Below are 24,923 nucleotides of genomic sequence, written 5' to 3' on the forward strand. Positions count from 1 at the left end.
AATGATTCTCCGGTAGTGGCATACAGAATCCCCGTACCAGCTCGTTCTTGCCCCAGGGGCATGCTTGTCATCCTGAATCTCTACCAACCCATCGACTGAATGCGTGCGTGGTGCTACTGTTCAATATGAGTTACGCAAAGAAAGACGAGGATGCCGAACACTCCGGCTTCAAGCTGGATCGAACTTCTGTTTTCCAAGATGGTATTCCTCCCCCCGTTTGCCTCTCACTGCTCAACATACCTTTTGCAAAGATTGACCCATATCTCCTTAGCTCGGCTGTTCAACTCCTCACCTATATCGCCTCGAAAATGCCGCACTCTGCTCACCAAGATCGCCGTCCTCCTCTTTACGGGAGAGAAATTCCCCACGAACGAAGCCACCACTCTTTTTTTCGGAATCTCAAAGTTGTTCCAGAACAAGGATCCCTCGCTGCGTCAAATGGTCTATTTGATACTGAAAGAGCTGGCACATACCGCTGAGGATGTCATCATGTCCACGAGTATCATTATGAAGGATATGACTGTGGGCAGCGAGATCATCTACAAGGCAAATGCTATCCGGGCTCTCTGCAGGATTATAGACGCTACGACGGTTCAGGGTATTGAAAGGCTAATCAAGACCGCTATTGTGGATAAGTCCCCCGCGGTCTCTTCGGCGGCGTTGGTTTCATCGTACCATTTACTTCCAATTGCCAGAGATGTGGTCAGGAGGTGGCAGAGTGAGACTCAAGAGGCCGCTTCCTCTTCCAAACCCAGTGGTGGGTTTCTGAGTTTCGGGGGTGGCTCGCAGCATTCACTGGCCGCTGCAAACACCAACTACATGAACCAATATCACGCAATTGGTCTGTTATATCAGATGCGGTCACACGACCGAATGGCTCTGGTCAAGATGGTGCAACAGTACGGCGCTGCAGGAGCAGTCAAGAGTCCGGCTGGAGTCATGATGCTGGTTCGGCTGGCTGCCCGCCTCGCCGAGGAGGATCCCAGCCTCAGAAAATCTATGATGCAGATGTTGGATACTTGGCTGCGGCACAAGAGCGAGATGGTGAATTTCGAAGCTGCCAAAGCCATTTGCAGCATGCCAGATGTGACCGACGCCGAGGCCGCGCAGGCCATCCATGTCTTGCAATCTTTTTTGACTTCACCGAGAGCGGTCACGAAATTTGCGGCCATCCGTATTCTTCATTCTTTCGCCTCGTTCAAACCCCAAGCCGTCCATTCCGCCAATCCCGATATTGAGGCTCTGATCTCGAACAGCAATCGATCGATCGCTACGTTCGCAATCACGACGTTACTGAAGACCGGCAATGAAGCCAGCGTAGACCGGCTCATGAAGCAAATATCCGGCTTCATGACCGAGATTACGGATGAGTTCAAGATTACCATTGTCGAAGCTATCCGGACGCTCTGCATGAAATTCCCCAGCAAACAGGCCGGCATGCTTACCTTCTTGAGCGGTATTCTGAGAGACGAAGGGGGGTACGAATTCAAACGTGCCGTGGTGGAGAGTATGTTCGATCTGATCAAATTTGTTCCGGGAAGCAAAGAAGAGACACTGTCTCACTTGTGCGAGTTCATTGAAGACTGCGAGTTCACCAAGTTGGCGGTGCGGATTTTGCATCTCATCGGTGTCGAGGGACCAAAGACGCCGCAACCTACAAAATACATCCGCTATATCTACAATCGAGTCGTGCTGGAGAACGCCTTGGTTCGCGCAGCAGCGGTAACTGCCCTTGCGAAGTTTGGCGTCGGGCAGAAGGACCCTGAGGTCAAAAAGAGTGTGCAGGTTCTGTTGACGAGATGTCTAGACGACACGGACGACGAGGTGCGCGACAGGGCAGCGCTGAATCTGCGGCTGATGCAGGAAGAAGACGATATCGCAGATCGCTTCATTAAAAATGACTCGATGTTCTCGCTATCAACCTTCGAACACAAGCTGGTCATGTACGTGACATCGGACGATAAGTCAGTGTTTGCCAGGGCATTCGATATAAAGTCGGTGCCGGTGGTATCTCACGAGCAAGCATTGGCAGAAGAACGTACAAAGAAACTCACGACCGCAACACCTACACTGAAAGCACCGAGTACGGGACCGGCAAAACCCAAGGCAAACGGAGCTGCAGAAGGACCGGCCGCTGGTGCAGCAGCCGCACAGAAATATACACAGATCTTCGCCAGAATACCCGAGCTTGCAGCATACGGCCCGGTCCTGAAATCGAGTGCTGTAGTTGAACTTACAGAAAGCGAGACCGAATACGTCGTGTCGGCTGTGAAACACGTCTTCAAAGAACATGTCGTTATTCAATACGATATCAAGAACACCCTTGAGCAAACTGTCCTCGAGAACGTGACTGTCCTAGCCTCCCCTGCCGACGAGGAAGAACCCACCCTTGAAGAAGAATTCATCATTCCCGCCACCACCCTGAAAACCAACGAACCGGGCGTTGTGTATGTTGCATTCCGCAAACTTGGTGGCATATCCGCCTTCCCTGTCACCACATTCACGAACGTCCTTAAATTCACAAGCAAAGAAATTGACCCGACGACAGGTGAAGCCGAAGAAGGAGGCTATGAAGATGAATATGAAGTTGAGAATCTAGAGTTGACAGGCGCGGACTTCGTCAGTCCGGCATTCGCGGGAAATTTTGATCACATCTGGGAGGGGACAGGAGCGAACGGGGAGGAAGTTAGCGAGACGTTGGTGTTGGGAAATGTCAAGACTTTGGCTGGTAAGCATGCGCACCCTTCCTTGGAACTTTTGATATGTGGTCTTGGTTGCATTGCTAACGTGTACGATCTTGTAGACGCGACGGAACAACTCTCGCAGGCGCTCTCTCTGCAAGCCCTTGATGGCACCGATGTGGTTTTATCCAGCACAACCCACACTCTGAAAATGTACGGCAAGTCGGTCACCGGTGGAAGAGTGGCGGCCCTGGTGAAAATGGTGCATTCGGCCAAGGCGGGCGTCACTGTCAAGGTTAGTGTGAGGACGGACGAGACTGGAGGGGGCCTCGCGCAGGGCATCATTGGGGCGCTGTCCTAAACGTCCAAAGCTTGAACCGAATGGGATGGGAATGGAGAGGGAGAGGAAAATCATTGCGACCGCTGCGAACGGTATTAAGAGGCAGGGTAGCAGGCACGGAGTCTGACCTACGCCTGGAGACTGACAGGGCAGTCCGCCATAGAGCAGAAACGGATATCCAAACTCGCCCGATCGAAGTCGCAACCGATCAGAAACAATTGAGACGTGGACCATGGGCTTTTTTGTCATTAGGTATTTCGTAACCTCCCAAACGGGTCGGGAGGGAAAATGGAATTTACGTCAAGAGGAAAAGGAAAGAACTCGTGCTATTTGAAAGCCCGACCCAACCGGGGCGTCATAGACTGTTCGCGTTCTCAAGTCCAGTATTTTCTCCCCTCCCTTTTCGGTCGTCTATCTGAGCGATTCCAGGCGGCTGACACCTCCCTCCATGCCTCTCCGCCTTTCTATTCACGAGAGTATACGTCCAAAGTCTATATCTCTGCAACAATACAACATGAAGGTCGGCGGGCTTTATGCCAGATTCCCCAAGCCGACGAAACTTCCCGTGGTCTTCAGAGGTCGAGGGTCGAGGTCGAGGTCGAGCTCGCTAGTCAATTTTCGCCTGGCGGTGCTGGGTTGGATGGGATCTGTAGATTCCACTTAGTTCAGTACCTTGCAAGCAGATGCTCGTGCGCATGTCGGCCGAATGCCTTGGTTTCGTCGCATTTGTTGGAATTTCGGGACGTTGTTAGAGGGTATTTTTGACGGGGTTGCTTGATTGGTTGATTGGTTGAACATGTGGTTTCTCTGCCTCGTCCTGGTTGGAAAGGGCTGTCCGATCGATCCAAAGGTCCCTCTCTGCTTAATTGGTTGCCGCACATTTAGATGGCAAGGTTATTGAGACAAATTGAATCCGATGCCATGTAGAGAGATATCTCTGGTTGGGGGCTGACGAAATGTGTCTGCTGAGTCCACGGTCGAAAAGTCGATGTCACCGCTCGCAAGTGATCTGTGTAGATGATGTAAATGAAATAGTGAAGCGCCGTCATGCTCCAAAGATTCGGGGGTGAGGCCGCTTCCTGGCCAGCGTCTTTCTTCGTCGGCGTACATAGCAGGACAGTATGAGTCCAGGGGGACGACAGGAGAATGTAGTGACTTATTGGCTGCGCAAGTCTCTGAACGCAATCAGGCCTTTTTCTTCGACCGCCCCTTCTTCGCACCGGAAGACGCTGGACTTGTTTCCGCACCGGACGAAACGGTGGTTACGTGTTCAGCTCCATGATCGGCCTGCACGGCGGGCATCATGACGGGAATCCGGTCTGATTTGTCCTTCTTGGCCATCTCCTCCTGTGCAGTCCTCAACACGTCAATATTGCCGCTGAGCCACGCTTGGAGTTCCTTGTGCTGCAGATAGCCGTGGGTGTTGAACCATTGTGTGTAGTTTCCGGTGATTTCCTTGTCTTCCCATTTCTTACCGGTCGCGGGGGCCGAGTAGGTGACTTTCAGTTTGTAAACGGGGGAGTGTTTCGTCGCGGACGAGCGCAGTGTGATCTAGCATCAAGCCTGTGTCAATTGCCCGCATCTGTTATAACAATAAATGGGGTCAGGAGTGACAAACCTTCTGCCCTCCCTCTCTGACACCAACAAATACAGTCCCCGCCTCCACCGCCCAGATCCAGTACGTTAATGCGCTATTCAGCACAAAGTATGCGACACATGCAGGACCTGTGTATGCCTTTGTGGCATCCCAGCCGAGTTTCCAATCCGCATAGAAGAGTACGCCCGCTATGAGCACGGCTGTGTACCCCAGGGCAAGCTTTACATTTGTCGTGTAATGTTCTTGCTTGAAGGCGTAGGGTCTTGGGAGGGTCGTGAGGTACGGTGCGAGGGCGTCGTCGGTTGCGTTTTTAAGATCTGTCAATGCAATTTAGTAAGAATCAGGGACAGTCCGAGGGGGGGTTAACGAGGAGCCGTACCATTGACGGAGTAGAGTGAGACTTTCTGCGGAGGTGATGAAGACATGTTAGATGTTTAGGACCCAAGCCCGGGAAGTGCAGAAACCAAAGGAATGGACTACGGCCTTGACATGTATAGAGTACGGATTGCTCAAACTGGCTATTACTCGGCCCCGAATGGACACATTGTCCCTTGACAAGATCGTTTTGGGAAATCTGGGGAAATTCCTTGGCATTAAAGATGAATAATAACGAGGCTACTCAGAGCTCACGTGCGACTCACCTCGCTCATCCTCGTACTCTCCTTTTATTCTAATCGCTCCATCGCGTGTAGACCTCTAAAGCTGCTTACTGTTATTCCCCCTAGCCACTCCCTCTGAAAGAAATCTTTAAGATAGGAAGACTCTGGAGGGCTCACACAAGGTTGAGCACGAGGGCTTCAAAATCTATACGGGTATCAATATACAAGTAGACATTGGACGTGGCGTTTGCGGGCATACCTTTGTGGCTCAGCTGAACACCAGCATCTATGGATGGACGGAGTTCCTCAAATCAAGAAGTTGATTCTGCTCCCCCCCCCCCCCCCCCCCCCCCGGGAAAAAAACCTGTCATCTACTATCGCGATACAGGCCGCAACACAGCGAGCGAGCAGCCTTAACACATGACCAACGGATGGTGTTTCTGTCCCGCACCATCGGTCTAAAAGCACAATAGGAGATGCGTACTGTGCCACAGGGCTCCAATTGGGGAATACTGTGCCAGGCCTATTCGGTCGAGCTTCGTCCATGTAATATTGGCATTTTTCGGAGGTACGACAACGATCACGAAGAACCGCTTGGGACGAGTTTGGCCTATTGTGTATCTTTTGGATGCTCTCAGCAGGGGAACTCGCGAATATAATTCAGATTCAAAGGGTCAGATGTAATTGAAGGGTATTGGATCGTTATACTTAAAAATGATCTTCTTCCACGATAGTTTAGTACGGAGGAAATACTCTCTATAGAGTGGAAGTGAACAAAAAAACTTGAAGAATTAGTACTTGGTATCTTGGTCAGATGAGTGTATAGATGAATGTTCGCTTGAATCTAGTGCCCTCCTTCCAGCTTCTCGTGACACTCTGTAAGCCCTTAGTGGGAAGCCCCTCCTATTTTCCTTCGATCTTAAATAGTCCGGTATTCTCGCTCTTCCGTTGGGATTGAATCTCTCTCCACTCATTACTTTTCTCGGTGGGTGGTCTTTGAAATCGATTTGTTAAGGTTGGCTCAGACTTGTGATCAAATGTGGCATCAATGTGACTGATGAAGGTTGAGAGATGCCATCCTTGCTGGAGGAAGTCTCTTTTTATTCCCTTTCTCGAAGACCGCGCTCAATTTGTTGCCGCTGGAGGAATGTATCTCAATATAAGCCTGCCGAGGGTTGTCGCTATGACTATCTTCTAGGTCCATTGCTATCAATCTACCGTCATTTCGTGCAAAAGTTATCTTTGCATACAAAGGTGAATGAAGTACCTAAATAAACTGTCATGCTCTCTACCATTGTCTAGAGAAATTCGAAGCAATCCCGCTGCTCAAAATGGTCTCTGCATGTCCTTCGGGCGTAGGGGACACATAGTCAGGGCAAGGCCGCACCATCATCTGCGCTGGTAGTGGCTCATCACTCCCTGGTAAAGCTGCGTGTCATCGTCTCGAATTCGGCACATGGTCTGTCGTTGAGTCTCAAGGTACGTCAAGACAAAGCTGGCGGTCATTTCCTCTGCGGTAGCCTGCCCGCCTGCAATGCTCCTTAATTGCTGGATGAATCGTCTCCAGTTGTCTCGTGCGGCTTGGTCGAGGAACTCGGCACTGTTCCGATCCTGTGCGTCGGTGCAGTGGACCCACATCAAACATTGCTCGGTATCGTGCGCGAGGCCCCAGGCCTGGCAGATAACGTCCCTCACTGGAAAATTACATGAGGTGGTCAGTCTCGTGGAGTTGGCATTATCGTCCAGATTGGTGGCTCGACAAATACTTACTGGTCTTATGATAACTAATGTGTTTGTCGAACTCCTTTCGTTGCTCATTTTTCTTGTACAGCGCGTATGCGAGAACAGTGGTCATTCCACCCGCTGCGGCCAAGACGAGTGGATTGAAGCATAAAATTGTTGTCGTCAGGTTCACATCTCCTGAATAGCCGGCAAGCCCAGCTGAAGCCAGAGCTTCTGGCGCAAGAGAGGTCGCAGCTACTGTTTGAGCCACTTGTACGGTCGAGAAGGTCGAGCATCCTGCATACAATGAGAGGCCCATGCTGACACCTTTGGCTGCCGTGTGGCACTTGATCTTCTCACGTTCGTCGATTAGGCTCTCACAAATGTCTCTGTTCGACGTTGCCAGTTGAGCCAACGTCTCGCCGAGAGTATATAGGGAATCGCAAAGAGCTTCCTTCGGCATCATGGACACATGTTCGCCTGCTTCTGCCCCATGAGCAGATTGAGTCAAAGACATTGTGGGCTGTGTTGACGCTGAGACGATTTTGATCGATGTTACCCATACGGTAACAACATCGGTCAATGGTTGAAGTTCCACTCACAATGTCTGTATCTTTGCAAACAGTCGATAAAGCGATTTGTGTCCCTTTGGAAATTTCGATGTGACTCTTTGTACTCACGCTCGAGCTCTGCCCTAGGTCTCACGGAAAGGAGGTTCTACACGTGGTCCATTAGACGCCGGACAGACTGCGTATGAATATGCAGCATGTACCGTGAACCTTCTAATGATCGTTTCACCCCAGCGATCGGTTGAGGCATTCAAGAGTTCTAGGATAGAAGCATTCGTAATCTCTCTGGTGGAAAATATAGAGAAGTTCAGTCCGAAGAAAAAAGAGACTCCCAAGACCAACACCCTAGGGAGGAGCATCCGAAATTAGCAATCAAGAATCACATATGGCAGATTTTCTGTTCTTACCACAACAGAGGCTGATAATCAGATCATCAGTCAATGCCGCATTAAGTTCTGGGAGGAATCACCCCTTGCTTCCAGGCTGTAAGCGAAGAGTGCTTGGCTGAACCAGACTCTCCGAGTTCGAGAAACGGCTTTTATTCCAAGGATTGCCTCTGTGGTAACCAGAAACAGGAATCGGCGAGATGATCTTTTGAAAATCCTGGTACATGGATCTTGACCGGCAGATCGGATGGAAGCATTAGTCAAGATTCCATGCTCGGACAGGCCGAATCGGACCTGCATGTGTAAGGTCAGGATATGGATATGAGCAATCATGTAGACAGGATCTTGATGGAACTTGCCTGGATAACTGTCTTACCCCCGCTCGTCACGGCCAGGTGGTGATCCAGAACCAAGGGCGTCGGAGCAGGATGGAATAGCTCAGCAAGAAATTCGTCGACCCTGCCAGCATACGCGGCCGGTCTGTAGCGGTTCGTGGCGAATTCAAGATGGTACTGTTCTTCAGCGGCTGGATCAGTGCCGCCAAGTCCAACCTTCTCAGGATCAAGTTCGGCCAGACCCAGCTTGTCGAGATCAGATTTGGCGCAACTGCCCCGAGCAAGCGCCATTCCGTCGACCTTAGCCCACCACTGAATGTTGGGTAGATCAGCTAAAAAGAGGCTGAGTACGCGTGCCAGAAGAAACCGGAGTGGAACCTGTCACGGTCCTCGAGTCCTCTAGGTGCGGATTTCGGGAGATATATAGCTACCTGGATGCGGCTGAGGCTGGTCACGAGAAAGGCAACCTGAACGGCGTTCCTGTGCACGGTTGCCTTGCATCCTTGCATCAGCCACCAAGAGCGACGTTCCCCGCGGCCATGTCAAAAGCGAATACCTACGTGCAGGACTGAAATATCTCACCAGGCTACGATAACGCCTTCTGCATCTGCCGTGAATCTGCCTCGTATTCGCAGCAGGTTCTTTTGCTCCTCTCTGAGGAGCAACACAAGTGGCGGTAATCCAGGCAGTCCGACTCGCAGAATACGGGGCTAATCTTCTCTTTCGAGAATTCGATGGTTTGAGGATCCATGCTTTCTGCCGAACACGTGTTTACATGGTTCCCATGAGGAGCGACAAGCTGCTGTTGATACTCGCAACTACTTGGTAGATTAGGCTGGATTATGCTATTAATATTAATTAGTGGGGCCTATGCCCGAATTGCTTGGGGGCTCCACTCACTCCATCGCTCCATCACCCCCTCAACTCCCCGAGCGCCTTCTTGCTACAGAGCAAGGCTACCACCCTGCGTCTGAATAAACATACATACAGTCGATTGCTTGTGCTTGTGCTCTCGTTACTTTCCCTCAACATTCTTTTGCTCTAGTTGTTGGCCTAACAAGTCGTCGCTTTCTCTAACAATCTTGAGTTTCGCAACGAGGCGACGCAATGGACGTGGCTCCGAGGCTGGGAAGCGACGCAACTGCATTGCAGCCCACGTCTATTGCGTCGCCCGCAGGAGGTAGAGGTCGGATACCGCCGCCACCATTCAATGCTGGTGGACTGAGGCGGAATGCGCTGGATCATGTCAGAAGCTATCGAAGATTATTCAATGGCAGCCACTCGTCGACAATCGACTTGCATGCAGCTGAAGGGCCGTCTGAGACAACGAATATTGGCAAGCACCCAACTAAGAAACATGCTGTCTGAGACTCTAACTGTGTGGGCCAGTTTCAGGCCAACAGGGGGGGAAGTACCAAGAGGACCCGATAGTGAAGCGCAAAGTCATCCAGGGCATGCTGATGACTGACCTACAACGCCTTCTCGCCGGGATAGATCGATTGGAACGCTCACTCCGTCGAGGACGCTACCCGAGATGGCTCGTCAACGGTACATTGTGAGTTTTTTCTTCCCCCATCTCAGTGCCACCTCTGGTGAGACTGATGGTTTGCTACTTGTAGAGCTGCCCTGTGGAACGCCATCGTCATCAACTACATACCCGCGCCGAAACGAGACAGCCACGGTAGCCATATTCTGCACAGCAGCTATATCGCGACAGGGGCATACTTGCTATCACTGCCCCTCTTCGGCTATCCCATCCTCAATTATGAGCGGCAGTTGTCGTGTACAGTGGCTGTTAAAGAAGGCCTGATGGACCTGTATGGACTCGTGCGGAAGGGCGCTGTTCTTGACGACGCTGATGTTAGGTGTCTTACCGACTCCCAATGGGACGTAGTTCCCTGGTCCAAGGTGGAAACTGATGTATAGGATCTCAATTCCCCGAAGAAGTAGGTCAAAGATATCCGCCAGGTCTGCACACCGAAACCAAGATCCGATCCCGCCCGTGTCAAAGGGGAAAGTATTCTCCATCGGCAGAGGGAAAGTGGGAGCAACATGGGACATCTTGTCGTTGATAGGTGGTGAAGGTGAACTTAGTAAAGTGTTAATGAGGAACATCCCCCTCTTCCTGGCATCGTTGAAGGGAGAGCAGGATATAAGTTGGCCGAAACTGGAATAGTCTCGCGGTCCTTGTGCAGGAACATCCCATTAGATGACATCATGGTTTCGAGACCTTTTGCGAATACTTCAGCTTTCAAGCGAGGGAATGGGGATGACCTTGTTATAGAGACTTAGGAAAGGGAAGCTCTTCGTGGGGCCAAGACGGAGGAGTGGAGTCTAGATACTATGAAGTGTTACAGACGGTACGTAGACATCCATTCTCGATTTTGACGAATGACAAATAAAGGTGTCAACTGCCGAGGTCGAGTGGATTGAGTATCTGGGCACTTGAATACGCGTAAAGGGTACCTGGTGAAGAGACGTGAGGCCCGAATCAAAGAATCAATGATAGAGCGCAGCCTACGGCAAGAATGGAGTGGTCTGGAATGGAGAGATATCAGGTCGCCATTCATTGACATACAGAAAACACACGCCTTCAGACAGGTGTGCCACTTAGCGTGCTCGAGGCTGACAATTTCAAGCTTTCCCTTCACGAACGCTGAAGACGATATCGCCCAGCGCCGAGCGCTTCAAGTCCTGCGCATCCTTCAACACCGGCCGCCTCTCGCCCTTATAGCCGACTTTCCTCATCCACGCCTCCAGCCCCTTGATCCGATTCGGGCTGATCTCGTCAAGAAGAGCCATGTCCCTCGTGGCCCCGAACCCTTCCCCCCAATACTGCCACCATGCTTTGAAGTTTTCTTTCCAGCTCATCAAGGCGTCGTCGGTCGCCACATTGGGCCCGACACCCCAGTTGGCAGGGGCACCAGGATATGGCTCAGCCTTGGGAAGATACTCCTCCATCGGCATCCGCACGAACCTTGCGTTTTGCCCTGTCACTCGAGCCGCTGCGTCTGCTATTTCCTGCATGCTGACTTGGTCCGTTGCGACCTCCAGATCCATGCCCGCCGATCGGTCGATATGGTCAAACATCCACAAGACAAACGGCCCGACATCGTCCAGCGCAATCAGTGGAATTTTCCCGTCAGCTAAATGATTCCGTCAGAGAAACATGTCTAGCTGAGAAAAACCGCTCGGGGCTACATACCTGCCGGATTGGCCCAAACCAACGAACCGTCAGGCTTTTTGTCCGGCACAAACATACCTTCGAAAAGCATGTCCATGTATGGGCAAGTTGTGAAGAGCGACGTCTTCATTCCTGCCTGGCCTTGTGCGAGGATGAAATCTGCATCGCTTGGTCAACTGGGGGCCTCGAACTAGATCTGACCCTTTTAAATCTGAGGCGACATACCTCCAATTCGCCCCTTAGCATCATTATGGCAACAGTGATATTTTTCGTCCCACCCGGCCTTCTTCAGCGAATAATCGATGCTGGCCCAGATATAGTGCTGGACCTTTTCATGTCGTGCAATCTCGTAGGCCCGGAGTCCATAGAAAAGCTCGTCCTTTTCTCCAAGGGTGAACCCATCGATGTTCACCCACGCACCGTACACGCCATGGAAGGCGTGGTACAAGTCGCTGAGACTGTCTTGCTTACCTTGTATCAAGGTAACGTTGGGGAGAGAGGCGAGGGCCTGTGCACGCTCCGAATGGGGATTACGGGTAAGCACTCTTGCCTTGTAACGACCACTCTCTGACAATGCTGCCAAGGGTCTCCGTGAGCTTAGCTCATTGAGGATATATACAAAAAATAATAACACGCGGACTCACATTTGACGACAGGAGCACCCTGCGCGCCTGTTCCTCCCAAAACCAAGATTTCTTTGAGATTCGCCATGACTTCTGTGGTGGAGTGCCTGTCGTCTGCAAATGCATCGCTGCAACGCACCTTTTATATTCGTGTCTCTCCCCTCGAAAATAGTCTACGAATATTGGTTCCTCAGCCCCCTTGGCGGGTCTCGTTAACCTTTTCAGCCAAAAAAAGCCGACTTTCACGCACCGCGCATCCATACCATCAACAATTCCGTGGGACATGCGTCCGGGGACGGTTCCTTTGATTATTCTGAATTTGAAATACCGGACCTCGGTCATCGATCAGTGATTATTTACCACGAGTAAACCAGGCACTCTGCTGGGTTGCTTGTGCGCAAGCAGACTTGTTGTAGTCCGATTGTAGCTGAAGTTGACGCTTTGTCTCTTCTCCGTGTACATAGACGCACCACTTGGTGGAGTCCGTTCGCCATAGAGCAGGCGAGAGTGATTACATTGAAGCAATAGCAAGACTACCAAAATGACTTGGTTGAAGGAGTCGCCCCGCAAATTTGGGGAGGTCACCCTAGACTCGGAGCCGTCAATGTTGAGGCGCAGGGTGTTTCGCAAGATTCCTAACCTTTCAGCCCCAACTCAAATTGAGATGCGACATCGTCCCTCTGTCAATGTGCTCGTCTCGACCCTTGAACTCGGTGCCGCTGTGAAGATTTGAATAGAAGACGTCGGTTGCGGTAAATGACGAACTTGCCTCTTTAGGTTAGGCTGTATCTCACCTCCCCACTACCCTTTGCGTCCCAACCCCACGACATGGCTGCATCGCAATCCTGACCTCCAGGTTCCCGTTGTATCTTATTGGTGACGGAAGGCCTTGAGTATCATGGGAGTTCATCAGAGTCTATCTAACTTTGTGTGATTCTATGGTTTCAAATGAAAGGAGAGCGCGAGCTATGAAGCCGAAACATACACCCTTGCCTCAAACGGCTGCATGCTATCCTTGCCAGGATCATCGACGTTTGCAACGGCAAGGCTGAAGGTTCGGTCGTCCTCCAAGACTCCCATGGGCGCCCATTTCTTCTCTTGGCTAGACATATTGGCCACGGTCAAAGATTTCGTCCCGTCCGTTCCCTCTTTGACGAAGACAACCATGTCGTCGTCTGCTTTCTCACTCTCAATCTCGCGGAACTTCCCATACACGAAAACATCCTTGCGTGCCTTCCTCAGACTCACCATCCGTTTCCAAAATTCCAAGACACTGTTTTTGTTCCCGACTTGGTCCTCGACATTGATCTGCTCATGAGACTCCAGCACGCTCATCCACGGCTTGACATGATCAGGGCAGAAACCCGCATTCGCTCCTTGCCCCTTCCATTGCATGGGCACTCGCGCGTGGTCACGTGCTGTCTTCTGCAAGGTGTCCAGCGCCTCAGAAAGGGCGTTGGGATCGCTCTGGGACTTCTCTCGAACCTCGTTCAGATGCGAGACGGACTTGATGCACTTGTACTCGTCGGCCGACCAGGAGCGAGGTGCGTTGATCATCCCAATCTCCTGTCCTTGGTAGATGAACAATGTTCCGGTTAACGTGGCTAAGATGGCGGCCAGCATTTTGGCAGCACGCACGCGGAACTCGGGGAGATCGGAAGCAAAGCGAGACACGGAGCGGCCTTGATCGTGGTTCTCCAAGAACACCGTCGTCCAGGCATCGGTATTTTCGATCACAGACTGCCATTTGAAGAGCTCGCGTTTGAAGTCTTTGGTGGTGAATGGACGGGGTATGAAGCGAGCGCCAGGTGTCTGACCCAGGTCCACCACGTCGAAATTGAAAACCATGTTCAGCTGTTTGTTGCGGGCCGAGATGTAGGCCATCACATCGGCTTCGTTCGGCGTGTACGGCAACTCCCCGACCGTCATGGTGTCGTATTTGGCCAGAATATCATTGATCTCGCACAGATACTCTTGCATTCGTGGTCCATTGGCATAGTACATCATCGCTGGTTGCGATTCATTCTCAGGGTAAACAACAGGGGCATCTGGCAGCCCTGGATGTTTTGAGTAGAGATTGACCGTGTCTATGCGGAAGCCGTCAATGCCCTTGTCAAGCCAGAACTTGATGGCACTCTGGTAGATGGCCCGCCTACACTCGTTGTTCTCCCAATTGAGGTCCGGTTGCTCTGGTGCATATAGATGGAGATAATATTCTTGACTGGTCTCATCCCAGGTCCAAGCGGGTTTCGAAAAATTGCTTCGCCAGTTGTTTGGACGGCACCGGTTGCCGTCTGCATCATACTTGGCTGGACGCCAGATATACCAGTCCCTCTTGGGGTTGGTCTTTGAGGAGCGAGATTCTTGAAACCAGCGATGAAGACTTGAGGTGTGATTTATCACCAAATCGAAGATAACACGCATACCGCGGTCGTGAACGGCCTTTATGAGTTCTTCCGTCTGCTCGAGAGTACCGTACTTGTCGTGGATGTCTTCGTAGTCTTGGATATCGTAGCCCATGTCCACCTGAGGACTCTTGTAGTGCGGACAGACCCAGATCACGTCGACACCTAGATCGCGAATATAGTCCAATTTGGATAGGATGCCGGGAATATCTCCAACACCATCGCCATTGCTGTCTTTGAAACTTGCCGGATATATCTGATACACCACTGCTTCTTTCCACCACTTACGTTCATGCTGCTGATGAAGGATTTCGATCATGGCTACATGTGAAATCCCGAGATATGATGTGCAAGGAGTTGAAAAGATTTTGCGATCAAGCGACATTTGATAAAGACTCCAACAATTTCCGGCGGAGTAAACTCAGGGAGCCGGAATTTCAGTTACCAAGAGATCTTCACCCATTGCCGGACTCACCTTGAGGCGGGCAGAAGTCCTTCGCGCCTTCTGACACCGGCTGTTGTCTCACAATGCCGAAGAGCGATCCACAGCGAGTGGATTCCATTCTTGACATCAATAAATGATTTTGTTCAAGAAACACTCCATCTGGTCATATGGCTTGATGGCAACCGAAGAGGGTCGGTAAGGCTAGTGCTAGTAATGCCAAGCGATATGCAAGTCCAGGAGCCGATCGGCAAAGCATCCAAAGGTGGCAATCTGGCACTTCTTGTAGCTCTTATTGTCACAGTGACGGCCATCCTCCGCCATAGCGTAAGCGACATAGCCGACAGAGGAATCTTTAGCCTTTTCTTCCCACTTGTCAATGCTCGCCAGCCTTCGGGAATAGACACTTCAACCGACATCAGCGTCCATTTTCAGGAGATGAGAGCGGCTGCAACCTACCATAGCTGACTGGATTGTACCGGCTGCACCCCAGAAACTCGCTGGCCATGTGTCTGTACAATCTCCACTTTTCACTCGTGGGGACAAACCCTGTAGAATGGGGTCTGGGTCTCGCCACCCCTAGCTCCTCTGATGCCGAATATATAACGGCACTTTTGCCCTTCGCAAAGGGCGGGCATGGGCCTCTTCTGCAACGCACTCCACCAGTTGGTCAATATCTGCGTAGTGAAACCCTGTCAGGTCTCAACTTGAACAGTGTTTTCTTTGTTGTTCGCCATGTCCCACATCGAAGACGTCAAAGCACCGGTTGAGGCTCACGCAGAGCCTCTCAGTGCGCAAAAGGCCGTTATCCAAGAGGCCCAAGCGGCAGCGGAAGTTGAGCAAGAACTGGGATTGTTGAAGTCCATCAAGCTCTACCCCAAGGCAATATGCTGGTCTATTCTTCTGTCAACCGCTATCATTATGGAAGGCTATGACTTGCTGTTGATGTGAGTAGATGTCGAAGAGCCTCTTCGTCGCTGTCATTGTCCGATTACTGAATCATGTTAGGGGTTCCTTCTATGCGTTGCCTCCTTTCCAGAAGAAATATGGGAAGCAGTTGCCGGACGGTTCATTCCAGATCCCCGCGCCATGGCAATCTGGCCTTTCCAATGGTGCCACTGTCGGTTCGATCTTTGGTCTGATGTTGAATGGATACATCTCTGAGCGCTTTGGTTTCAAGAAAACAATGCTTGGTGCTCTTGCCGTGATCTGCGGGCTTATTTTCATCCCTTTCTTCGCCCCGAGTCTCGAGGTCCTTCTCGTCGGTCAAATCCTGATGGGCATACCCTGTGAGTCTTTCTTTGATCCCTTCCTCGGATCATACTGACACGAAAAGGGGGAATCTTCCAAACTCTTCCGACTGCATATGCCGCGGAGGTCACGCCGACACACCTGAGAGCCTATCTCACAACATATGTCAATCTCTGCTGGGTATGTACGGAGGAGTTGGTAGCTCGAAGGACAGCGCTGATTGCCGGGTTCAGGTCTTTGGTCAGCTTCTCGCATCTGGAGTGCTGCGTGCTCTGCTCACACGAGACGATCAATGGGCGTATCGAATGTGAGTACATAGGTTCCTCTGACGCGGTTCCAGCTGAATTTGGGTCAAAGTCCATTCGCGCTCCAGTGGGTTTGGCCAATTCCACTCATCATCGGCATTTCAGCGGCCCCAGAGTCCCCATGGTGGCTGGTAAGGCAGAATCGCATCGCGGATGCCAAAGCTGCCCTTGGTCGGCTCACAGCAAAGAACGGTGCTGTTGATCTTGACAAGGCAGTCACCCTCATGGTGTACACGACGGAGCACGAGAAGGAGTTAGGAACCGGGACAACTTACTTCCACTGCTTCAGAGGCATCGACCTGCGCAGAACCATGATTGCGTGTGGCTGCTGGCTGATTCAGACGCTGTCCGGTGCCAGTTTCCGGTATGTCTTCAGCCCTCACGTCTTGTTGATACCACCATTGTGCGACCACTCTAACACTGAGATTTTCTAGCACGTATTCGACCTACTTCTACAAACAAGCAGGGTTAGCAACAGACCAAGCTTTCAACATGGCAATTGGCCAATACGCCCTCGGAATTGTCGGCGTCTTCAGTGCATGGTTTCTTCTTCCTCGAATAGGCCGCAGAACTATATACCTGCTTGGCTTGCTTTGCATGACAACTCTCCTTGTCACCATTGGCGTCCTTGGAGCAGTATCGAACCCTCCTACAACTGGAATCGCTTGGAGTGTCGGATCGTTGCTCCTGGTGTACACGTTCTTTTACGATGTCTCCGTCGGGCCTGTTTGTTACAGCCTCGTCTCAGAGATCCCTTCCGTACGGCTTCGAAGCAAGTCCATCGTCTTGGCCCGCGCATCCTATAACTGTTTGAACATCGTTACGGGGGTTATTACACCATACATGCTCAATCCAGGGGCATGGAACGTGAGTCCTTCCTAAATACGAATGTGTTCACCTGCTGACGCCGCCGAAGTGGGGGGCGAAGACTGGATTCTTTTACGGTGGAACATGTGTTTTGAGTGTCTTATTCACGTTCTTCTGCATTCCAGAGCCGAAGGGACGTACATTTGCGGAGCTCGATATCCTCTTCCACAAAAAGACCCCTGCCAGATTGTTCGCGAAGACTCCCGTAAGTCTGTATGAAGCCACTGCCCTGGACGAGACGTATGAGAAGGAATGAGGTCGACAAAGGACAGATAATAGCACTGAACATATCCGAAATGAGGATCCATTATAATTGGGCGGTGTAATTCGTGTCGAAAAGGGAGAAACTCTTCGAAGCAGGATTGCTAAAGGCTCCGATCCAGTATATCTGAACTGATATCCAAATGTCCTTCGACAGCTTGCGTTTCCCCCCAAGACGGGCTCTGTGTTTAGTTTCATCGTCTTCCTCAAGGGTAGTTCCTGTCGCCCAAAGAGGTTCCGTGCCTTCTAGTCGCGACTGTTTATCATATGTACGGTGGAGCAATGCCAAATTTCTGGGTGCAGAAATAACGGCAATCAACCCGTTCAACGATTCGCCGCTGCAGCTCAAGAACGCCATCCAGAAAGCGCGCCATGAAGTCAGTATGATATGTGGGCTTCCGGACCCGTTGAAGCATTTGGACAGCCCAGGTACCTCCCTCTCGATCTGCTTCAAGAGCATAGAAGAAGATAGGCCATATGAATCCCGGATTGACAGTGTCGTTATTCCGCGAGACATTCTCATCGACAATCCGACGCACTTGCTGCATCGCTTCCTGAGCCTCTCGTGTCGGAGTGAGCCACTTGCCATGTGCCCTTCCGAGATCGACAATCTCAATCTGATACGCAGCGTTGCACAGGTCTATAAGCATTGACAACTGATCAAGTAATGACTCAGGAACGACAGACTGGAGCTCTTCTCGGCTCAGCCGTAGAAGACTCGGTGCCTGTTGATGCAACAAAAGCAGTTGCTTCCGAATCCTCGACGCCGTATGGTCAACTTCATTTTCGTCCGTCAGAGTCCCTCGTGAGCGGTGATGGCGATTCATACTGCAGATTGCAGTCCCTATCTGCTGTGTCTGGATATAAAATTCGAAAAGAGGAGACGTAAGACTGTCGTAAAGGATTGATGACGGAGGAGGTTCTTGGTCAAGAAAAATGAGACTGGGCACCGGGACCGTCTCGTGGGAAAGAAGATGGCTGACTTTTGCTGACAAAAAACCCCCTCCACCAAGATGCAAAGCCCGGACGTGCAATAGTTTCAGCCATGCCTCAATGCGGCAAACGAGAGGGGGCCAGGGTCGCTCCTGAATCCAACGCTCGAGCTTGATTATAAATGGGCCTTCGCCCTTCATCGTAATAGGGACGGTATCTTCTTGAGAAACGGCCTCAAAGCATGACAACAAAGAAATGGCGACGAATGTCAACTCAAGATCTGGCAGAGGCAAGCGTAGCATTCTGGCAAGTTCTGCTTTGGCAAGGTAGTACAGTGCTATTGCATTGGTCGTCTCCTGCCCATGTTCTTCGGCTTCATAGAGTGCCTCGACAGCAGATATTGCAGTAGTTACGGCGGTGCTTCGAAGGCTCAACTTGGCCATGTAGCGCTTCGTGAGTGTCCAGTTTCCTCCATCGAATGGCGAGATAAACGGAAATTCCACTTTCTCTAGAAAGTAAGAAAATGAATCTTGGTCTGCGATGACCGTCGAGCTGGACCCAGGGACATTGTTCTGTTGGATGTTGCGGTAACCGTCGCGAAGCCCCGACGAGGGAGACTCGGTACCAGGCTCCGGTGCAAAAAAAGGGTCCAGGTTTTGGTCGGGGGTAGGAAATTCAATGCTCTGGTCTAGGCGTCCTCGAGGAGCAACATCCAAAGCGGATTGGGACCAAGCATTGTCAGTGTCGAATGGAGAGATTGAGGTCCCATCGAATGCGGGCATAGGGTCTTGGGATGTGGACGACAAGACATCAAAAGAGAGTACCACCCCATGATTGATCCTTGAACGACCCTTGTTAGGTGCGCTTTTTTTACGAGGAGGAGGCGGCTCATAGGCGCATATTCGGTTGAGTCTCTGACACTACTGGAGAGGTCAGTCAATCCCGCAACGGCGTCAAGATCACAACTGCAGTATCCATTTGCTCTTACATTATGACATTTTGGCTTTTCCTCGTCGCATTTCACCTTTCTGCCGCGGCAGGTCAGGCACCCTACGCTCTTTCGTGTCAGCTAGTTTGTTCATGGTCTTTGAACGATATTGAAAATAATAACCGACCACTCCTGACCCGTCCCTTCGAAATCTGTATAGTCATGTGAGTAGGTGGACAGGACAAGGTGGAAGTTGGGCTGATTATTTGATTCGCTGGCGGTTCTCGCTCTCCTCCAAGCCAAAAGACATGAGAATGTACACTAAGCAGAGTGAGGAAGAGGAACAACTAAGCCGGAACTTGCAGTGGGCGGCGAGGCAGCTACATAAAATTCCGCCCTCCATCTGCCAAGACCAGATTGGGCGGACCAGGCGGAGAGGTTAGGGCAGCGTGACGCTATTCCATATTCGCCAAAACGTTTACCCCTGTTTCATGCAGGGCTGCGCAAGTGAGATACAAACAGCTATATTGCGAAAATGTCCCTAACAGTAGCTGATCGAGTCTTGACGACACTCTTGCGCTTCAATGCTACTCTTAAAAGTGTCAGAGGGGCGCGAATTGATTTATTAGCTAATGGAGTATCCTAGTATGACTTGTCGGGGTTTCTGTCGCCCAGGAAGGTGATTCACAGGACGGTTTGGCCCCGTTTGTCAACAAGGTTAGGCGTAAGTGGTTCTCCCTTCATCCCTTGGTTACTCGACAACCGCTCCCTCAAACACCCAATTCCAGACTTCCCACCGGAGCGTCTCCGTTGATGTTGGCAGCGTGTGAGCCTGAAGACCTTCCTCCCAGTGATCGCCAGCTTCGCCATAATGGATCTGGCCATTTTCATCCTCGAAGCGAACGAGGCGTGTAAAGTTCTGCATCGTACAGGTTATCTAACACCCTCCTTGGAGGCAGGGAAAGAGCTCTACCTGGTCAGAAAATCCTTGAAGTAGGGCGAGAAGGCCGGGAGTCAAACAACAAAATTTTGATCTACAGAGCGAGAATCAGATTTGCAAGTTTCATTGCAAATAGCGTCACCATGCAGTAAACAGATGAAATGCTGATTCACTTACCATTCAAATAAAACCTGGCACCTTCCCAGCGTCTTCTCTTTCAAAGGTGCACGGGAGCTTAAATTCGAGACACAACACGCGAACTACGCGAGGACCGAGTCTAACATAGCTATAATACCTAATAGTATGTTCATTTCAGGACATCTAGATGGACAAAGATTTGCAATGTTCCTTTTTGAATCAAACGGTTACAACTTTCAAGTTTATCTTGGCATCAAAATGATCAGGAGCCTGCTTATTTTGTTGGCAAAAGAAAAAAAACAGCATCGCTCCCATCACTCCTAAGCTGCATAATACCGTGCAGTGGAAGTTACCATGACTTCTATGCAGTCGATTCCGACTCAATGGCACGACGGCGCCAGAGCAGCATTCAGTATCAAAATGGACAACATGGAGGGAGACCAGGAGCTCTTTCCAACGTCTGACATATGGAGACGTCTCTCGGGGAACATCCTGCAGAGAAAGCTCAGCTCCCACAGATGCTCAATATCCTTGACCAGCACGAGATCGAAGCAACATATTTCGTCGAAGCTTAGAACGCGGACTATTACCCAAGGGGGAGTCAGGATCTAGCGGCCCGAGGCCATGAGGACGGCCGGCATGGATTCCAGCACGAGAATTCGACCAAACTAGACCTCGAGTCTGCACACCACTTGTTGGAAAAGTCGCAGGCCAACATCGGCAAACTTGATCTTCGTTATCATGGGTTCCATCCGCCGGGAACACTGTTGCCTAAAGAGACACTTGATCTTCTGCGAAACTATGGCATCCGCTATCTTTCTCTAGCCGGCAGTTGAGTAGCGGCCATATCTGACCCTATGATCCTCCCTTCGAGTGGCGCAATATCGACGCTTATTACCAGCTTGATCTCTTAAGTGGGCTACGCGCAGCGGACGGCAATCATAGGGACATTTTGAGTGTTGAGGAATTCGTGGCGCGGATGAAGAAAAAAAGCGACTCGACTGTTGCAGATGAAGGTTATCTTTTCTTGGCTGTTCCACCCCTTCCTCCAGGAAACAACCGAGGAAAAAAAAGGCTGCTATGGCGAGATTCTAGTATATAGTTTATACCGGGAGTCTGGGTGGAGCGTTTTATTGATGTGGATGAGTGGGTAAGCAGCAACTCCGAGCAGTTTGGAAACGACCCCAGTTTGGATACTTCATGGAGGTAGACAGACAAATAGAGGACTCTGGAGTATCCGATCTCATCAAATTTGCTCTTCTTTCTAGGCTTCTACAGAGTTTTCCTGGCCCTCCACTGTATCGGTTAATATGTTCGTCCTGGCAAGGCTGGATAACTGATGTGATCGGAGTGGAGTTCCGGAAAGCTGGATGATCATAGGTTTCCTGTCAACGAGCCTTGAAGGGTTTGTGGGGCTTCCGGTGCCCACGGCCAATAATAGTGCGACTCCATGAGCTCAAGGTCTCCAATTTAGCACTTGGTACTGTACAAACAGCCGGAAATGATTAATCGATAGACGACGCGAGACGCGAGACTTGCGAGCTCGGGTGTCGAGATTCGATCATTCACGGCTGGGTAGGTAGGTAGGTGTATTTCTGTACCAAGTAGGGTCAAATCCATTCCTGTCATGTCAATCAAAGCAAATATCGAGGTACGAAACTATCAATATCTGTAGAGATGAAGACCCCATAGCCCGCCTTCTGTCTGAAGCTATTGATGACTGAGTTGCGGTAAACCTCAGCTCCATTTCGTGTCATCGATATCAACTATTATAATCTCGGCTCCTCATCAACCTCATTTCAATACACTCTTGCTCCGCAACTCTCTATTCGCATGCGAATAAATTCAACTCATACGTTACGAAGATCATTGATGGGGATAGGGGAACTGGGTCTGCCATGAAACACGTCACTCTGGCTTGTCCGCTTTTGGACCTGTTGGTTGCAGTCTTATAGAGGTGGCTGTATCCAAAGCCCCTGCCTGGTATCCCATGCAATGTTGAGAGCCACCAACAACCTTTTCGGGGACATGCCACCCCTCACACAGTGGCAGAAGGCCACGGATGGAGAGATGCGACGGCTGGTTCCAGGCACAGTTCCAGAAGTCGAACTCTCCCATCGTATAGGTGTTTGTATATCCCAAAAAAAACTCCGAAGTTCTGTTGGGCGACCACCGTCCTCTGGCGCCACAAAGAGTTTGACCGTGGTTTCAAGGAGCCCAATGCATTCGGTCCGCTTCTCCCACAGCGCTTCCTCTCGATCAAGACTCCCATGCCCAAATTCAAGTTTCACAAAGAGTTGATGAAGGACCTGGTGCTCCCACAACTCTCAAGCCCTTTGGGTCTATTCTTGAACTGTCGGAGCATTTTGAATTTTTGTAAGTCTTTTTTTTGGCCAAGTCCAAGCCGAGGTCAACAGTCCTGAAATCTATCAAAAGGCTATGAACCTGGTGAATCTGTGGAAGGCGAAATCGGCTATTGCTCAGCGGAGGCCTTTCGATGTCAAAAATGACCTCTACAAGTTAGCGTACGATATCATCATTACAATCTCCTTCGGTCTCAGCGATCAGTTAAGCTGCACCAGAATGCAGCTCAACGCAAGCCTTTCCGAGCAACCGAGGTATCATTATTGATGAGCAGCCAGAGCCAGAGCCACGACCCTTCCCCCTTCCCTGACATTTCAGTGGACGCCGAGGGTCGGGCAATGGTGGAGCTCACCGAAAGTATCAGCGTCGGATACACTTCGGCCACCTCCTAACGGCACACCTGGCTGCTCCTTCGACCTCACTCGGTCCGCCGTGAAGATCAAGAAAAAGACAACCAAACGGCAGATCGATGCAGCGTTCGCCAACCTCCCACCGACAGATGAAGAGGCTCAAAAGAGCGCTAAGACTGGAGTAGAATATCTGATCTTACGAGAGCGCACCGCAGCATGGAAGATGAATCGATAACTAGATTTCCACGCACGGTGCATGTATAATGACGTATGTAGACGGTGTCGGAGAATTCACATGGCTCATCGTATTTCACGCGGCCATTGGGTCAAACAATGCTGGCGAACCGCCGTTATTTTTCTATTTATTTGGCTACATCATTGGTTGTCACGACACGACTCCGAACAGCTTTGCATGGGGGTTACTGTACCTAGCGGACGTTCCTGGCGTCCAAAGACAAGCTGCGAGACAGAATGCAAAGCGCCTTTGGCGACGCTGCCCACGAAGACCGCCAATTAACACTCGACGAAATCGTCAAGACGCCCAACCTATACCTCGAGGCCGTGATCGAGGAGATCTCCCTGATATTCGTGCGTGCCTTGAGTCTACTTTGCACCTCCGTCATCTTGGCAAGTAATAAGGCAGCTCTCTTCGCATTCCTCACGGGTCCAGAGCTGGAGCCAAGTGGAAATATCCAAATGAGGATCCTTGGCCTTGACCGTGGGTCTCGCTTCCCCAAGAGCTTCGAGTTGCTCGATCGCCCACTTCTGTTGCAATCTGTCCGGGACTTCCTTTTAACATGAATCAAAGCCATATGAGATTTTCTTCGGTGTGCCGGCCACCATCACGTCCTCTCCGTAGGCTGGTAGCAGCTGTCGCCAGACTTCTGCCAGCGTCCGACGGACAAGTTCGGAGTGCGGCAGATTTCACCGACTCATGCGGTGCATATGCACGAACAGGATCCAGAAGCAGGCGAGTTAGACGCCAGATATCTCTTCGAATCTAGAGGCATAATCGGACGAAACTATGAGCCCAGGTTCTTCTGCTATCGTAGAGATGATAGCTAGGCGAAAATGCCATAGCACGAATAGCTCGATCAACCTGCTTGCACGCCGTGATAACTTCGTACTTATCTTCAATAGAGTCTCGACTACGATGGTGTATGCGGTAAGCGCCGGTTCGTCGCCAGGAGGTCTGAGAAGTTAAATGCTATTGGAGGGCTGGTTCCAGTACCGCGTCGCTGGAAGCTTGCTTGACCTGTATTATTTTCGCTCAGGCTTTGTAAATTACTGGATGATGGGATCGTCGAGGGCCAAGATGGCAATCACCTTCTGGTGACGAATCAACTGGTAAGCCATCAGAGTCGCCCTTCCCTTCTCGTCTTGCGTTGAAATTCTCCCGTGTATTTGACGACGTGATCTGTACGGGATAGTGACTGACAGCCTCCAGGGCCCTCGGAGAAAGCAGATGCTCGCCTTGGAGGTAAGTTGCTTTGCTATCCAAACACTCAGTCAGGACGCTCCCATAAGCATCGCGGCTGGACGCGGAGTCATTTTCAGAAAAATACTCTCTCAAACGCCCCGACTACTTTCAAAGCAGATAGAGCTATCGGGATTCGGCCGAGGTGAAGCATTAAGTCCTTGAAGCTGCCCCATTCGCACGGGAAGTGCAGGTTCTGTCACTCCACCAATCCCCGGTGGTCCAC

At 50.9% G+C, this 24,923-nt stretch overlaps 11 protein-coding genes across 11 annotated transcripts; 5 read left to right on the forward strand and 6 right to left on the reverse strand.

Annotated features, from left to right (window-relative positions):
* Positions 1-125: 125 nt before the first annotated feature.
* On the forward strand, positions 126-3,042 carry Z519_07378 (uncharacterized protein; the record flags this gene model as incomplete). The annotated part of the gene is made up of 3 exons (XM_016765113.1): positions 126-201; positions 272-2,728; positions 2,804-3,042. The coding sequence occupies 3 exons, from the start codon at positions 126-128 to the stop codon at positions 3,040-3,042; spliced, it is 2,772 nt and encodes a 923-aa protein (XP_016619063.1).
* Positions 3,043-4,206: 1,164 nt separating this feature from the next.
* Z519_07379 (uncharacterized protein) lies at positions 4,207-5,043 on the reverse strand (the record flags this gene model as incomplete). Its single annotated transcript, XM_016765114.1, has 3 exons — positions 4,207-4,572; positions 4,640-4,935; positions 4,998-5,043. The coding sequence occupies 3 exons, from the start codon at positions 5,041-5,043 to the stop codon at positions 4,207-4,209; spliced, it is 708 nt and encodes a 235-aa protein (XP_016619064.1).
* Positions 5,044-6,606: 1,563 nt separating this feature from the next.
* Positions 6,607-7,456, reverse strand: Z519_07380 (uncharacterized protein; the record flags this gene model as incomplete). Its single annotated transcript, XM_016765115.1, has 2 exons — positions 6,607-6,911; positions 6,988-7,456. The coding sequence occupies 2 exons, from the start codon at positions 7,454-7,456 to the stop codon at positions 6,607-6,609; spliced, it is 774 nt and encodes a 257-aa protein (XP_016619065.1).
* A 694-nt stretch (positions 7,457-8,150) lies between these two features.
* Z519_07381 (uncharacterized protein) lies at positions 8,151-8,520 on the reverse strand (the record flags this gene model as incomplete). Its single annotated transcript, XM_016765116.1, has 2 exons — positions 8,151-8,188; positions 8,271-8,520. 2 exons carry the CDS (start codon positions 8,518-8,520, stop codon positions 8,151-8,153), a joined length of 288 nt encoding a protein of 95 aa, XP_016619066.1.
* An 816-nt stretch (positions 8,521-9,336) lies between these two features.
* Z519_07382 (uncharacterized protein) lies at positions 9,337-9,597 on the forward strand (the record flags this gene model as incomplete). Its single annotated transcript, XM_016765117.1, has 1 exon — positions 9,337-9,597. The coding sequence occupies one exon, from the start codon at positions 9,337-9,339 to the stop codon at positions 9,595-9,597; it is 261 nt and encodes an 86-aa protein (XP_016619067.1).
* Positions 9,598-10,863: 1,266 nt separating this feature from the next.
* Positions 10,864-12,124, reverse strand: Z519_07383 (uncharacterized protein; the record flags this gene model as incomplete). The annotated part of the gene is made up of 4 exons (XM_016765118.1): positions 10,864-11,375; positions 11,435-11,572; positions 11,639-11,989; positions 12,058-12,124. 4 exons carry the CDS (start codon positions 12,122-12,124, stop codon positions 10,864-10,866), a joined length of 1,068 nt encoding a protein of 355 aa, XP_016619068.1.
* An 878-nt stretch (positions 12,125-13,002) lies between these two features.
* Positions 13,003-14,760, reverse strand: Z519_07384 (uncharacterized protein; the record flags this gene model as incomplete). Its single annotated transcript, XM_016765119.1, has 1 exon — positions 13,003-14,760. One exon carries the CDS (start codon positions 14,758-14,760, stop codon positions 13,003-13,005), a length of 1,758 nt encoding a protein of 585 aa, XP_016619069.1.
* Positions 14,761-15,618: 858 nt separating this feature from the next.
* On the forward strand, positions 15,619-17,562 carry Z519_07385 (uncharacterized protein; the record flags this gene model as incomplete). The annotated part of the gene is made up of 7 exons (XM_016765120.1): positions 15,619-15,830; positions 15,892-16,172; positions 16,220-16,314; positions 16,368-16,441; positions 16,492-16,803; positions 16,874-17,306; positions 17,356-17,562. The coding sequence occupies 7 exons, from the start codon at positions 15,619-15,621 to the stop codon at positions 17,560-17,562; spliced, it is 1,614 nt and encodes a 537-aa protein (XP_016619070.1).
* Positions 17,563-17,830: 268 nt separating this feature from the next.
* Positions 17,831-19,282, reverse strand: Z519_07386 (uncharacterized protein; the record flags this gene model as incomplete). Its single annotated transcript, XM_016765121.1, has 1 exon — positions 17,831-19,282. The coding sequence occupies one exon, from the start codon at positions 19,280-19,282 to the stop codon at positions 17,831-17,833; it is 1,452 nt and encodes a 483-aa protein (XP_016619071.1).
* Positions 19,283-22,776: 3,494 nt separating this feature from the next.
* Positions 22,777-23,137, forward strand: Z519_07387 (uncharacterized protein; the record flags this gene model as incomplete). Its single annotated transcript, XM_016765122.1, has 2 exons — positions 22,777-22,882; positions 22,905-23,137. 2 exons carry the CDS (start codon positions 22,777-22,779, stop codon positions 23,135-23,137), a joined length of 339 nt encoding a protein of 112 aa, XP_016619072.1.
* Positions 23,138-23,691: 554 nt separating this feature from the next.
* Z519_07388 (uncharacterized protein) lies at positions 23,692-24,021 on the forward strand (the record flags this gene model as incomplete). Its single annotated transcript, XM_016765123.1, has 1 exon — positions 23,692-24,021. One exon carries the CDS (start codon positions 23,692-23,694, stop codon positions 24,019-24,021), a length of 330 nt encoding a protein of 109 aa, XP_016619073.1.
* Between the last annotated feature and the right edge of the window lie 902 nt (positions 24,022-24,923).

This window comes from Cladophialophora bantiana, assembly GCF_000835475.1.
Source record: "Cladophialophora bantiana CBS 173.52 unplaced genomic scaffold supercont1.10, whole genome shotgun sequence".
Classification (NCBI taxonomy): Eukaryota; Fungi; Ascomycota; class Eurotiomycetes; order Chaetothyriales; family Herpotrichiellaceae; genus Cladophialophora; species Cladophialophora bantiana.